Source organism: Crocodylus porosus, unplaced genomic scaffold, assembly GCF_001723895.1.
Source record: "Crocodylus porosus isolate Cpor-Errol unplaced genomic scaffold, CroPor_comp1, whole genome shotgun sequence".
Taxonomy (NCBI): Eukaryota; Metazoa; Chordata; order Crocodylia; family Crocodylidae; genus Crocodylus; species Crocodylus porosus.
In genome coordinates this window covers 33,028,041-33,043,690 of record NW_017728907.1, presented here as the reverse complement: position 1 = coordinate 33,043,690, position 15,650 = coordinate 33,028,041, and the positions used below count along the sequence as shown (strand labels likewise).

Genomic DNA, 15,650 nt, shown 5'->3' with positions numbered 1-15,650 from the left:
CATCAAAATGCCACTGCTGATGAGTCTTTTAACCCAAGAGCGTAGGCAGCAGAAGGGCAGAGCTAACGGGGCTTAGCTCCACCAAATGCAGGCAGCCTGGGCATGGGCTGTAGGTGGCTGCAGCAGCGGTTGGGGGTGGAGAGAGGCAGGAAGGGGCACGCGTGGCATGGACAGAGACAAGCAGCTGGAGACTGCAGGTGGCCAGAAACTCGGCCCGGCCCTGCTGTGTGTAGACCATCACCCAGCAAGTAAATACATGGATGGGAAGAGGCGCAGGGGACAAAAGAAGTATGTGAGGGTGCAGATCGAGGCCCCTGGGGCAGGTTGTGGGATACTCACTGGCTGGGCAGCTAATCCATGGGTGCGGGGGGCTCCTGCCACTGCACATGCTGCCCCAATCTGTGTGTGGAGCAGAGGCCAGCTGCGGCTGGACTTTCCACCCCACTGCTGGTGCCCTGGCAGCCACACGCCTCCCACCACTGGGCAGGAGGTGCAGCCAGCGCGCAGGAGGTACATGCATCGTGCTGTTCCCAGAGCACCAGCAGTGGGGGGCGGAACCCAGCCCGCTGTGGCAGCTTGCCTCCGTCCCATGCACAGATCAAGGGGGCACTTACCCCCGGTGCCTGCCCCAGGGGTGCACACAGCAGCGGGAGCCCCCCTGTGCCCCTAAACAAGCGGCCCAGGCTCCGAGTGTCCCACGACCCAGCCCAGCGCTGGGCCCCATTCCCCCAGACCCTGCCCCGTCTCTGCCCCACTCCGTCCCTCACTGCAGGGGCTGATTTTTAAACTGGGAATTTACAAGTATTGCACCATAGGGTTCTCTTGTTATTGCTTGGAATGAGGGGGTTTGGAGGCGGGGAGGGGAAGGGGAAGACGAGGAAGGGATTGCTTATGCAAAATCCTGGATATGCTTGTACAAACTGTGAGAGGATCATTATATAATCTACTCTGCATGTGCAAATTCAGACATTTTGTGTGTGCTAAAAATGATGGGAAGGAGCAGTAGTACTCCCTGCCCCAAGGCAGCTGACCTGACCTTTAGGACAGTCTGTATGGGCTTCCGGCTGTAGAACTGGATGGTGTGGGGAAGAATAGTAGGGCAAGCCTCCAACTCCTCCTCCCTGAGGGTAGCTTGCTCCAGGGCTGTGCTTGCAGGACCTGTACTCAAGGGAGTGAAGCTATGGCTGGCCCCTATAAACAGTGGCATACACTGACCCCTGAATCATGTTTTCACTTTTTCACAGGGGCTCAGTCTCAGCCTGGCCTTTGGGGCACAATTATGGGAACTGGGTTGGGGATCCTTTGGGTTGGGGACGTTTACTTTTAGGGGCAGAAGAATAAAATGCAAATAGGTGTAAAGGGATCCCTCCCCTTCCCCACCTCCCCCCACCTGGCATGACTTCATTGTGTGGAACAATGGAAAACTCTGATCCTCTGGGCAAAATGTAAAAGAGTCTTTGAAGACCCTGCCCTATTCTGGCATTAGGGGTCCTTAAAGCAATCCTTAAAGATCAGCGTAGCCATTAGATTCCCCACAGAGAAGCTAATTGTCTTGGAGGCACATCCAGGTGTTGTTATTAATGTTCACACAGCTGTATTGACAAAACATTGCCTTGCCCATAGGAGCTGTAAACTCAAAGGCCCCTATACCCTGTTTTCTCCCTGGGAAGTGCTTCCATCTGAAACTAATTGGTCTTACCTATGCTGTCATGTACTGTACAGAAATCTTCTGTTACACAGATGCAGCTTAGCTTCTTTGGTGCTAGTGATAGTGAGGGTGCCAGTGGAGGACAGCCATAGGCACCTCACCCACTGAATCAAATTCAGCAGTGCTACAGTGTGCACTATGGGACCAGTGTGCTGTTCCAAAGGGTTCCTGCCCAGGCCTCCTAACCATGTTGACTGGTTAGTTTCTGGTGCAGACTAGCAGCTGCAGGTCCTCCAGGTAATAAGGTAAGGTATGACTTCAAAGGGCTGTGACCTCTGATGAAGTCAGCCTCTGTTTATGAAAGTTTACACGACCTCTGATTCAGGTAGGTGCAAATCTATCCAACCTCCCGCAGACATACGGGCATTACGCCTTGTGTAAACACTTTTGCCAGTGTAAAAGAACCGTGTTAAGTCTTGCTTGCATCTCATTCTGATTCCAGATTCAGAGCACCCATGCCGGGAATTTCACTGGTATAACTGTGCTGGTCCAGTTGAGTAGTATCACTGGTGGAGCTTCCCACACAGATAAGCCCTCAGGATCCTTTCAGCAGGTGCACTGACAAAATTGTGGCAGAGTTGTTCCAGGCTACTGAGGCAGAATTAATCCACATTTCAAAAAGCTCTCTAGTATTTATTTATACAGTCAAACCCTAACGGTCTCCCAGGAGCTGCTGGAGCATGTGCCTGTCACTGCTGTGCACTCAAGCAAACCCTGTACACACCCTGCTGAAACTTGGGATTTCCACTCAGCTGGTGGATATATTGCACCATGTAGCAGTAGAGACACTGGGAGCACCTGGACTGTGCGCCTTCCCTCTGAACTTGTGACTGTGCATGGCACTAAGCAATCCTAGATTTCCCTTCTAGTGCAAGTATTCAGGTCAATGGGATACTTAGCATCTCATGGACTTGGGTCAGGGAAGCTGGTGCCAGAAAGAAGGAATTTCATCTCTCAGCAGCTGCCTAAGTCCCCTGTGCTGGGAGGGAAAGTTCACCCTGAGAGAGGGCTCCTTCATAGCTGCTGAGAGCATTCGTTTCAGAGGAGCTTGAGGCATAAACTACTGGAGGGAGACCCAGAGGAGTTCTCAAACCACCGCCGGTATCAAGCCACTGGGGTTATGCACAGAGAGGCCTATTCTCTCTCCGCTGATACCTCAGGATCCACATTGGACAAGATCTGGTCTGACTTGCAGCAAAAGCAAGATGGCAAAACCCACCCCACAGAATAGCTGAGGGAAAACTGCCGTCAGAATCTCCAGCATTCCTCACCCCGGGCCCTGTCACATCAGCGTGCCTGTTGTGTAGATGAGCTCTAAGAAGCAAAAAGCTCCACACCCCAGAGTTTGTGATACTACACCCTACAATCCCTCTTTGGATACAGCTTAAATATAGTCGAATGCTGAATGACTGCACTAATTGGGACTGACTCCTGTGTGAAAAACCAGTGGCTATCAATAAGCTCCCAAAACATGACTGAAAATACAGCATAGCAAAAAGACACTGCATGTTAAGTGTTTGGCTAGCAAGGTTACTGTGTCTTTGGATGAAATCTGTTGCCTTTAATTTGGCATGTATGAGGTAGAGATATTGAGAACACTCTCTTTTGCATTTTGATTAAAAGCCCGCTATGCGACATCGTATGACAACATGTGGCTAATTAGAGTACTGTTGCTCAGTATCCTACTGTACTTTTATGACCATACATTTATTGTAACTCCCAAAGTTCTTGGCCCATAACAATCAGACAAAAGCTGCAGAACCAAGGTGTAGCTAGGATCTCTTGTCAGTTAGGTTTTTTTTATAGGCCTATTACTTTATAGGAAGCCAGACTATGGTAAAGAAGGAGGTAACAAGATGGTAATTGCACAAAATAGCAAGCAAAGAGCTACTGGTGCCTTGTGAATATGCTGTAAGCAAAGGGGTAGCTCATCCAGCAGCCCTGAAGAAAGGAATTACAGCCATCACCACAGCGAGAAGGGTGCGTGTTGCTGTTGGGAGACATTAGATGGCAAGGACAAGTCTGTACGAACTGCAGAGCTAGTGCCATGCTCAATACTGAAGTCTCATGGAGAGAGTAAAGGTGAACATGATGCTAAGTGCTTGGGTTGTTTCCTCAGTGCGAAGCACACAAAGCCCCAAAGAAAACTGATCCATGACATGATTTGGGAGCACAGTACCACATCCACTGGCTATTTTAACACATGCTCCTAGAACCCAGGTCATCAGAGGAATCTGCACTGTATCTTGCTTCATGTGGAAATGGGGGCTATGTGGCCTTGACAACACTAGGAAAATTCTCTTAAAATTTGAACTGCAAAACAGGTGAACTGGAGGTGTTGAAGCTATGAGGCCCTTATGGTGGGAGCGATTTTTAAAGCTTTTGAGAGATTTAACTAACCAAGCTATAAAATGATTCCAGAGATTTTCTGGCACTAGCACTTCAGCTGATTTCAGACAGCTCCCAATCTAAATTTCTGAGAACACTTTCAGAGTCCACAAAGCCTGTGTGTATTTCTGACAGTCAAAGGAGAGCAGATCCCCAAGGTACTGCATATTTGTCTTGTTTTAAATTAATCAGCTCATTAATTAATCAGATCAGTTAGCTACTGATTTCTTTGGCCTTGGACAGACATTTTATTTGAAGCACTCTAAACAGTGAGTGTACAGAGTTGCCAAAGAAGCACTTCAAAAATGGCTGAAGTGCCTCAAAAATTATCCTAAAAAATGAGGATCATCTTTTGAAGCACTTCTTGAAAAATCTGTACTCTCCAGCAGCCATCTGGGATCCCACACTGCTCATTTCCCACCCCACCCCACCTTCTTCCACCTGCATGGGGATGGGGGAAGAGAGTGGGATGACAGCTAAAGAGTATTCTCCTGTGTGCTTTGGCGATCCTCAGGAATGCCAAAGGCCTTGGGTCGAGAAGAATTCAGGGGTTCTTGCTCTCCATCCAGGGGCAGCCCAGGAGAGAAGGATTCCTTCTATGCCTCTTGACTCCCATCTGCAGAGTTTCTTGAGGACAACAGAGGGCACGGGAGAGTGCTCCCTACCATATTTACTCAAATCCCAGATGAAGTTTTCCCCCACCATTTAGCAGGGTTGGAATCCAAGCTGCAGATGATGTCCCCACCCCGACTCACCACCTGCTCTCCATAGCCCCTGCTGCCTCTCCTCTTGCCACTGATAAATGATAAGTGGCAGCGGGAAGAGGAAAGGCACCAGGAGACATAGGCACAGGAAGGCAGGTAGGCATGGGGGCAGAAGGGAAGAGGGGCAAGTAGCAGGAAGGACAGACACTGGGGTGTGCAGGCACTGGGGGGAAGTAGTTGTGGGGGGAAAGGCTGCAGGGTGCAAGGGGCAGGTGTCCGCCTGCCCACCTGCTGTTGCTTGCCAACCCTCCAATAATTAGATTCTATATATGAAAAATTATAACAAATTTATAAATGTTCTATATACAGCATCTAACTATTGCAGGGCCACCTTCAAATCTAAGTCATTTTGTACTTGGGTAAATATCATAGCTGTCCATCCCATTCCCTTTCCTCTCTCCCAAGGTGTCTTGGGAATTGGGGCACTGCAGGATGCTGGAGGACTAAGCAACTCCCTATCATGTTCTTTGATTGGAGAGCACTGCTACTGCATGTTGTCTCAGTGATTTTGAAATGCTCCAACAGGAAGGTGTGGACATACAAGTCTGTATGGCACTGAAGTACTCCGGATTTGAAGCATTTCAAACAGGAGTGGATTTGGAGGCATTTCAAATGCACACCTGTCCATGGCCCTTGACTATTATATATCTACTCCATTTTGCCATGTAATGGGTTTGTAACTAACCTGCTGACTGCAGTTAACATTCCCCAACTAACTCATGGTTGTTACTCAGTCTATAGTTATCATGCGGTGAGATATTGTAACTTCATGCACAAGGCATTGAGTCATTATAATTATCTACAGTAATTTTAAAGAAACCTTGTCCCTTTTCAATTTTCTAGGAAAAAGAAACACAATAATTGTGAACTCTGTAAACTACCCTGTTAGTAACCTGAAAATTTATAATTGCAGGTTTATGCTTCTGCATTCCAAACCAGTGACACATTGCTGAAAAGAGTAGATGTACCGAACCCCTAAACTAACTGAGAAGAAATTTATTCAATTACCTACTTCATAAAACACCAAGAGGCTAACATGTTTGATCTTATCTTCTTGATCATGTCTTGCAGGTCAATAATCAACTATTACTCTACATCAAAGTGCTCAGACAGACAACTTGTTATTTAGCTGGCAGACATCACTGAAATGTAAATGTTCCCTTGTTTAACCTTTCAATTTGATGAATAAAACTTCACTTTTTTTTCCTTTTAAATTGAAGAGTGCTTGCAGCAGAATTAAGATTCTTATAGGGCTTTTCCATACAGCCTCCTTAACAAACATGGGAGTGCAGCTGAGGACATAAGCCCTACTCACTCTCACTCTGTGTGAACAAAGCTGGCAATCAGATAGCATAGACAGCTTGGGAGTAACAGCCCTGGGTATGCATTTAAGCAATGCTCTTCAGCTCTCTGTCACAGGACAGTCTAAGATCAGTCCTGGGGTATGCACTCAAGGGCTGCTCTGAACTACTCAAGGATGTTCCAGAGTTGTTTACACCAGGAGTCAGCAACCCACACCTGTAGACTAGATCCAGCCTGCTAAGTGATTTTATCCAGCTCATGAAGCTGGAATGGCAGTGGCAATTTGTCAGCAATCTAGAACAGGGGCATAACTAGTCACTACTATGCCCTGGGTGGCGATGGTAGAAAGTGCAGGGGCAGCACCCAGAGGTTTGCTGTTGCAGGGGTTGGGGAATGTCATCTTTTTCACTGCTGATGCATGTGTTGAGCAGCAGAACTTGGATAGACCAGCCCAGACTGGATGAAGCATTTCTCTCTATGGATATAGCTAGGCTGCACAATTAGCCTGGGGGACTAGTATCCAGCTCTGAATGCCCAGATTCGTCTAAACAAGGTGATTCCTTCACCTGTATTAATGGGCCTTCAGTGTTTCTCCACTCACTTGCATGTACCTGGGCCCTATTCCCTTATTCTATGTGATCTCCAGGATCTCCTGGATACCTTCCCTGTAACTTGTGACAATTGCAGAATTTCCTGTCCCTCTGAGGGAATTGTGGGAAGGATGCTGGAGGACTATCTGTGCTCAAGTGATCTTGTCTGTGTGCTCACTACAGGGTGAGTAGTTTCTAGCCTGACCTAAAACATAAGTTGGGCTTTAACTCAAATCCCCTGTTGAGTAATCAAGCAAGGATTCAAAACCTCCAAAAATATGTGCCTGGGAACTACAAAACGAGATTAAACAGGAGTGTAAACTCCCAAATCATTAGACCGTGCTAACTATAACATCTATTAGATCAATAACATCAATCAGATAGAAAAGAAATGTTGACAGTTCTGTTCTTTTTCTCAATACAAGAGAGTATAATTCGTAGCATCATGAGTGTCGGCATGATGGAACATGCTCATTTTCTGTTTAATGCAGCTACCTGCACATTGTTTCAAAATTATTGTTATTTAAAGAATGCACCACTGGTTCAATATATATTCAAAACACCAAGTATCAAGTTGAGAGATAGAAAGAGAGTTGGAGCTATCTATGTTAATAAGGACTTTGGTAGCTATTGCATACATTTGAGCCATTCAGTAGACTCGTGCTCAGGTGAGTAGAAAACTCTCTGAGATAAGCAGCCATTCAGTAGATGTGCACTGTCTTCACATGGATCCTCTGGGGAAGGCACTATAACCAGAACTGCTAAGCCTTATTATTACTGAGACTAATGCTTTTAAGGTGTCAGATCTGATCTACAACAGGGTTAAGCCTAACAGGTTTTGCTGGACACAGGAGTTGACTAATTCTAGTTTGTACTTTATTTCTCTTTATTCTTCCTCACTGGGCATCTATTGCACTGTAACCATCTCTTGCTTTAGGCCTGATAGCCAATTTTGCCCTTTTCCCTGCAGTTAGGAAGCAATCAGACCACAACTAGCTTTTATCAAGGTCAATCCCAGAAACCTTACAGGAAGTCACTGATGCACCATTCTGCCCAACCTCCACCACCTTTGCACTAGACCTCTTAGCTTTGTTAATGGGATCTGAATCTGTCACTAAAACTGCTGAAGCAAAATCAGCCTCTGATTAAAAAAGGTCTGTCAAAGAACCTGCTTGCTGTTTTTAGCTCACAAAGAAGAGAAGGCTTAAATAAAAAAGGTCTATTGTGTCATCATGAGGCATCAATTGAAAATTACCTTAAAGATGCTATTAGCTCTTTTTTATATAAATAACTACACTGCAGCTGACCTTTTGCATTGTGTTTCCTGAATGGCTTCAGACAGTCCTGATAAACACACGTACTGCTAGAGAAATGGACACTCATTCAAGAAAAACAAATGCAGTCCCATGCTCAGAAGTGGCCTCTGATTTCAAGTCCCTTTGTTTTGGCGTGTCTGATTTGGCCCACTTTGGTCAACCCCAAGATGGAGGCCATTTTAGAAAACATGACTGTCAGGCTCTATGCTAGTTCATGTGCATCCTTTGCTTAAGTGGGGTAATTTCTCACTGTCCAGAGAAATCCCTTATGAAAAAGTATTGCAATCCACAGGGGTGTCACTGCTGTGTTGGGGAATTCCTCTAGAATGCTCTGCAGTATCTTTTAGCTACACTGAAATCCATCTGGGAAGTAGCAGAGCTGGACAATAATATTCAGCATTACAGGCTGAACTGGAATTCCTTTTGGCTGCAGCCTTCCTGCCATTCACTCGAGCAATAGGCCTCTGGAGCCTTTGGATTATTATTGTTCAGGAAGTTTTGGAAGACTCTTTACTACATGTGAAAAACATTATTTGAATTTTGGGTGCATTTTAAAGCTTTTGGTTCTTAAATCCCTTGCCTCATCATGGAAAAGTCAGAGAGAGATCTCTATTAGAAAATCATAGTGTTTCTATAGACTCTCTTAACCATCCCACACAATTTAATAGAGAACTATACCGTGCTATGGGATGGTTCCCATAAAAAGAGGATCACTATTTCTTAAACTGCAGCTTTTTAAACAAATTTCTATAGGGCCCCATTGGTTTATTCCCTATTAAAAACTAAAGTGTTTTTCCATAAATGAGGTAGGTCCTGCATCTATTGTTCCAAGCATCAGAACAGCCACTTATATTTTTTTTCTCTTGAGCACAAGACGTCTAACTGGGAGTAGGGGAATAAGTGAAGGGAGAGAAATAGGCTCCATGGAAGCACCTGTTCAGTCCTAAGACTGCAAAAATATTTGCCCATTCTCCCATGGGTGTTTTGAAACTCAGATGATGTTTTTAATAAAGCACTTGGGGATCCTCAGGTGAAAGGGTCCTAAGGATATGATGGTATTGTTCTTCTGCCATCATATTATTTAAGGATCAACAAATGAAATGCCCTGTGATTTAATTGTCTTGGCACCAGTTATCACAGTGTCAAAACCCTGATGACAGTACCGCAGTGTGATTTCTTTAGGGATTGCCAGGGATGCCCATATTTCTTCATCACACATCTGCTGACCTTACCTCAAGAAACTGATGCAACAAACGCAAGGCCTGGTCTGTGGCATTGAAGATATTCCGCCAATCAAAGTCTGCCATGCCTTCCTCTCGGCTCTCTGGGGAGCCATTATGGAGAAAGTTGATCACATATTCAGCGGTTAAACCTTCATTATCCAGTTGTGTGTTCAAGAAGTCTCTCACTGTGGGGTGCTTCAACGTGTCCTAGGGAAACAGAATTGTTCTCATCCACATCACTTCTCTTGACCTGCTTTAGAGTAGAACATGTGGCTGCCTCTTTATTGTGAGAAAGAATAGACTCAAGAGTTTTCTCTTTAAAGGGACAACTAAATATTTTAATTTTGGGAGGGGCTGTTACAAGGAATGTATCCTTATTTGATTCTTGAGTCTATCTCTTCCTTACGATACATGGAATAGGTGTGTCCCACCAGCAGAAAAAAGTGCTTGCAAAGAAAGCCAATCAGCCTTCCCTGAGAGAAATTACTTCTCACAACTAAAGCACAGAAGATACTTTTCAGTTGACAATGGCCTTTGAGGGACTAATCTGAAAGAAGAACCTTGGAATCTCTTCCTAGGAGATACTGCCAGGAAAGAGCATGGCTACAAAACTGCCGTCCCCAGCTGTGAGCATGGACCTGGAGGCTTTGGAAACCTGGATTCAACTTGGAGCAACTCAGAGACTACTTCAGATAGTGTCTGGAACTGGACCAGTTCGGGGACATGTAGAGCTCTGGTCAGCTCTGTGCTGACATGCCCACGGTATGAAAGCTCACTGTGCATATGCCACAAAGCCACAGGAGGATGTGGCCGCACCCCACTTGCTCCAATCAGGGATCCACACACGCAAAGGACAAACTCTCAAACCAAAAAACCCACTTTGGGTTTGCTACAAACCCACATTTGTTTGCTACAAATGTCATGCCTCCAGACACATTTTATAAACTAAACTCTTCTACCCCCATATTAAATTAGGAAGCTGCTCTAACCACAGTTCCCCATCAGGGCATAACATACTCGGATCATGTTTAGCTGCTGGCTGTCTTGAAAAAAATGCCACAGCTGAGGTCCCACTTCTTCCCAGGCTTTGGTCAACAGTCTGAGGCGCCCAAGTTCCTCAAAGGTGGAGTTTGCCTGAGGCATTAAACAACAGAGAAGAGTATCAGTTTGCTAATCACAGTCAATGGAGAGACACGCCTGCACAGACAGGCTGATGTCCACTGCATATGAGGACACAGTGATCCAAAGTTTACTAATATGTTAACATTTAGAGTCAATATTTTGATAAAAATGTTAAAATTGACTCTGGTAATGGAGCACTGCATAGAGTGTGTTCATCACAAAGAGGGGCCATGTCAATGCTACCGAGTTTCATTGGCAGAATTTTTGCTGGCCTACTGCTGCCTACATTACTATGTGAATGGAATATGCATATGCACAAGCTTTTGCTAATGCTATCTATTTATTTATGTAACTTACTGTGAGAGGTTATTTTGGCAAAAGATACTGTGCAGGGCCATCAGCATGAGTACTGAGCATGATCTACTGCATGGGACTAGGATTCTGGGGAATGTGCAAGGAATAACAGAGACATTTGAAGCAATGAGTTTTCCACATTGTAGTGGGGTGAGACATGGAACATGCATCTCTCATTCTTTGTCCCTTCCCTCCTTGCTCCCTTGTCTCTGACTTACCTTGTTAACAGATATTTTGAGTTTTGCCCAGGGTTTGAGTTACACTCAGAATCCTGGAGGAGTCTGTAGTGGCGGCAGCCGGAAGGAGCCGCCACCACTACCTGCGCTGCTTAGAAAGGTGTGGGGCAGGCTGGGGGCTCTCGTCTTTTATGTGGGGGAGGCTTTAGGGGAGCTCTCATCTCTTATGCAGAGGCTCAGTCCCCACCCCCCCAGACTCTCCCCCATATTTTGAACTCTGGTTTTGTCATCTGGAATCAGATGTGGATATGGATCATGCAAACATTGGGCAACAAAAGCTACCTTTGCTGGCAAAACTCTGAAGTGTAGACAGGCCTCCCTGAATCCATGAAGATTATTCTTGTTTTTAATACAATTCGTCCCTCAGAACTGCACGGTTTATGTGCGGTATGCTGAACTTTCTGGGCATTAAAACGGGAGGAATTCCAGGAAGAACAGGTCACTAGAGCAAGATGGCTAGTGAAGAGGTAGTTGGTTAAAATAATGGTTAAGCATACAGTAGAGCCTCTTACATTTTTCAGTATTTGCCTTACAGCAGGAGAATCAGGAGCAAAGAGGATTTTTCCCATCAGCAGGGGCTTTGCAACACTCCAGGCTATTCTGGTCAAAGGGTTTGATTCCATGTGCTGGATCAGTGCATTACAAAAAGGTGCTGCAGGAAAGAAAAAGGGGGACAGACTTTATATAACCTTACCCAAGATCTATTGTTCACAACATCCTGCAGGGCCTTAGGCTACCTGGATAACAAACACAAATCACTTTGACTTTAGGATCTGAAGAGGCTCAACAACATTTTGTGACTTGGGTAAACTGCCATGCTGGAACTGAGAGGCAAAATAACACTGTGAGAGCTCCACCATATTTTTATCTATGGGATACAAATGATAAACTGGGCCAAGTAGATTATAGTGTGGTGAAACAGGAGTTTGGAAGCTGCAGCAGAGTGAATTCTCCTCTTTGTTAGTTCTTCTATCCATGGGACATTTTGGATGGCAAGAATTGTTCACCTTGGGATTTCCTACACTTTCCTCTGAAACTTCTGGTTCTGCCCAAAGTCAGACTCAGAAACCAGACAAGATGAATCAACTGGCTAATCTGTTATGGTAACTCCTGTGTCCTGCACTTATACATGAAAGGTTCTTCTGTCAGCTCTCCTTGCTTAGGTTTTTCTGTTTCTCACATGTAAAGCATAAACATCCAGGCACTGATTTTCCAAATCAACTGCTCAAAAAAATTACTCTGGAGAAAATCAGAATTTGTGCTCTGTAGCAAAACCTATAATCTCTAGGCTTGCAAGTCATGATGGGAAAACTTACTGGTTGTGTTGTCATAAAAATGAATGGATTCCTTCTTGGTGGATTCAATCCCAAGAAAAGCCTTGTAGTTATTATCTTCATACCAGTTGAAGGAGAACACTCTGGTACCACCTCCCTCTGGGTAGCCACAGAAAAGATCAGACAAGGAGTTCATCAGATGGTCTAAGGATGCTGGCTCTCCGTCTTGGAAAAATGGCTGCATAACCTCCAGAAGGTCCTGTATGCTTGATCTCCTGGCTAGCTGTAGCAAAATAAGACTTCTTTAATAACAACAAACACTCACAGAAATAAACCATCTGGGTAGGACTTGATTGTGCCCAGAACTACTGGTGATAAGGATTAGGTCCCACAGGAGACTTCCTTTTGATTCCTATCTTGGCAACAAGCACAATTTCACTTCTTATACTTTCATGCCCTTACCAATAAAGGGCTGGTACGTACTTCATACCATTGATATTTATACCCTACCTTTATGTTTGGGAAAGCAGAGGGCAAGGATGCATTTGCCAGGGAGCATCACTTCCTGATCATTTCACAGATGCAGAATGCAAGCAAGAGATAGGGGAGACAAATGGGTGGACCAGACAAAGGCAGAAAAGAGCAGAGCGTGCTTCCCTACCAGAGCACTTACCTCTCGCAGTGCTTGAAACACATCAGAGAGCACTATCCTCCAGTACTGCAGGTCAACACCTGCTGAGTTACTGTCTAAAACAGTGGGAAGCTGTGAATAAATTAGAAATATAAATGAGAAAGGCTCTACTGCCCCATCACAGTACTGGGAACAAAAAGTCCTAATGCTATTATTATATATCCCCCTTTAGCTCAAATTCTTCAAATCTTTTATCAGAGCTGAAGGTTAAGAGTTTTGTCCTGGCTATACACAGAAGTTCTGCAGGGCCTCACACCAGTTACATGTGAGTGTGTGTCTGTGTATACATATGTCAGCTTGAGTAACTAATTACTTTAACAATGGGTTGATATGGTCACACCAGCATTGAAAATACAGCTAGAGGTGTATTGATACCTGGTAGCAGCTGGGAGCTGCATTTATTCCTCTGCTATACTGGTGGCCAGTACAGGGAGTCAGGTAAGTCACTTCAGAGGATCACCTTTGTACTGGGGGTTACCCTGTGGGGCTCATGCCAATTGAATGGCACTAAGTAGCCATCTTGCATTGAACTACTTGCTTCTCTCTCTCCTTCCTCAGATAGCTGTTTTCTTTGGCCTTGCTGCAACATATAAAACTTGGCCTTTGAAACAATTACACTGTATACCCATTCATCTCTCAGAGTCCACACACTATTTCTTTCAGATGGCAGGAAGCAAAGAAAGCAGAGGCAAGTTGCATTCTGTATAGAGATGTCAGGAAATCACAAAGGTAGCAGTTTCATAGAAAACATGCTTGCATACTAATATGTCAGCTACAGTGAATGGAGCAGCTGGCTATCAAAATGGCCCCCAAGTTATTTTTTTCCTGATGCCCAAAAGAAACTAGGGATGGGTAAGACTGTGAAACTCAGGAAGCAACCTCTGTCTGCTTGGTCTTTTACAACAATGAATCACATCTAGCAAAGCAAAAGAAACAAACAGAAAGCTAGCAGGATTCTTTATAAGCAAAACACTGTCCATAATAAACGCACTATGTGGAAACGGCTTTCTATACCCAGGAGAAAGAGAGAGAAATATCCAGCCTCTCCACACTATACAAAGAAAGTTTGCATGTGTTAATTCCTGAATGCCACTGCAAAATGTTTCCAGCATGATGCATCTTATATGATTCACTGATCATAAAAGTGTTTTACAATGACTGAATTGCTCAGTGGGAGGTAAATTCTGATCCCACCAACAGCCTGCTGCATTTTAACTGCATGGAGGTATGACAGACTTAGTGGAAGCTATGTGCAGTCCCACCTCCCACCCTGACTGGCACAGAGCACCCCTCTGCATCCTGTCAAGAGCTGTAACATTAAGTGGGATATTCAGGTTCACAGGAGATAAAAACAGTGTCCTTAGGAAAGAGATGCCTTGAGAGCAGGTACAGCCCTGGAAATCTCACTCACATGCCATTACTGGGCCAGTCTTTTCTCTACCCCAGAACTTGCATTGAGACAGAGCGGAGAATTCTCACCCACGCCCGTTTTCACTCACTTTGCACAGAAGTGCAGGGCAGTGGAGAATAACACGCACAGAGCAGGGCTGCCTCAGATTAGGATAGATGTCCATGTGATTGGTTATGTTATACAGGTGTAATTGTAGGACTGTCAAATTGTAAGGCAGTGAAGACAAATAGAGCTCATCTCAAATGCCTAGATATTTCTAATATAAGCAGTTTCATGTTAATCAACCTGATACAAGTCTGTGCTTCACATGTACATGAATAATCCACTGAACCCAGGTTTACTACACATGGAGCAAATGCACTTGTTCATAGTGGACTTTGTGTTTCACTGAGTAATTGCCACTCTGCTAAATAAACCATATATTCCCCTTCAGCTGCACTGAGGCATTAAAGAATGTTATCTTTGTGTTTACAGCTTGATCATATGAAAGGAAGCAAACAACATGTTGACCACCAGACAACCAGCTGCAATTACAGCACTGATCCAGAAAGAGGCTCACTTTTCCCACAGCAGTAGGCCAGAGAAGGACCTTATTATTCTGCCTACATTTTGCTTTCAGCAACGTGATTTCCTTTGACTCCTGACAAGGAGCCAGAGGGATATTTGCCTGTATATGATGGATAGAGAATGTATGTGTGTGTATGTTGGGGGGGGGGGGGGGGGAACGGTATTTATGTGCATACACATCTGAACTTATTATTCAAAGATTTAAACATGAAACAGAACTGGATTCAGTTTCACAGATGGGAAGAACCACATTACAAAAGTACCTTGAGTGAAGAGTGTTTTTATAGATAGCCACTCTTTAGGGGTAAACAACAGCAACTGGGGGGAGTTTACACAAACGGGGAACCCTTATGCTTGAGAAAACACAAATGTATCAAACTTATTATGTGTTCATTGTAGGAATGCAGGGAGGCTCCCAAACCAGTTGAGAGCCCCTCTGAGCTAGGCATTGTATAAAAAGGAATCCATTCAGCTGATGCCCTTGAACTACAAATCCACAAGACAACTTTGTGGATGAATCTTATCTCAGTAAAGGAGACCCCACAACCCCTGCCTAAACACTGCAAGCTTTGGGCAAGTCCGGGTTCTGTCCCGCACAAATTTTGGGCCTCCGGCCTGTAGTGATCAGTGGGTTCAGTAAACACAGGCACACAAGAGTGAGAAGGATTAAACAACAAACTTCAATTGTGGAGCTGTAAGCAATC

At 44.8% G+C, this 15,650-nt stretch overlaps 1 protein-coding gene across 1 annotated transcript in view; it reads right to left on the bottom strand.

Moving 5' to 3' along the window:
* Nucleotides 1-15,650, bottom strand: part of ABCA4 (ATP binding cassette subfamily A member 4) — a 117,135-nt gene that overhangs the window by 68,330 nt on the left and 33,155 nt on the right. Inside the window, exons 8-12 of the mRNA XM_019531082.1 lie at nt 12,951-13,040; nt 12,320-12,560; nt 11,516-11,655; nt 10,309-10,425; nt 9,301-9,498 (exon numbers count right to left, since the gene is read on the bottom strand). Coding sequence (XP_019386627.1) covers nt 9,301-9,498; nt 10,309-10,425; nt 11,516-11,655; nt 12,320-12,560; nt 12,951-13,040 — 786 coding nt within the window. The remainder of the gene's footprint in view (nt 1-9,300; nt 9,499-10,308; nt 10,426-11,515; nt 11,656-12,319; nt 12,561-12,950; nt 13,041-15,650) is intronic.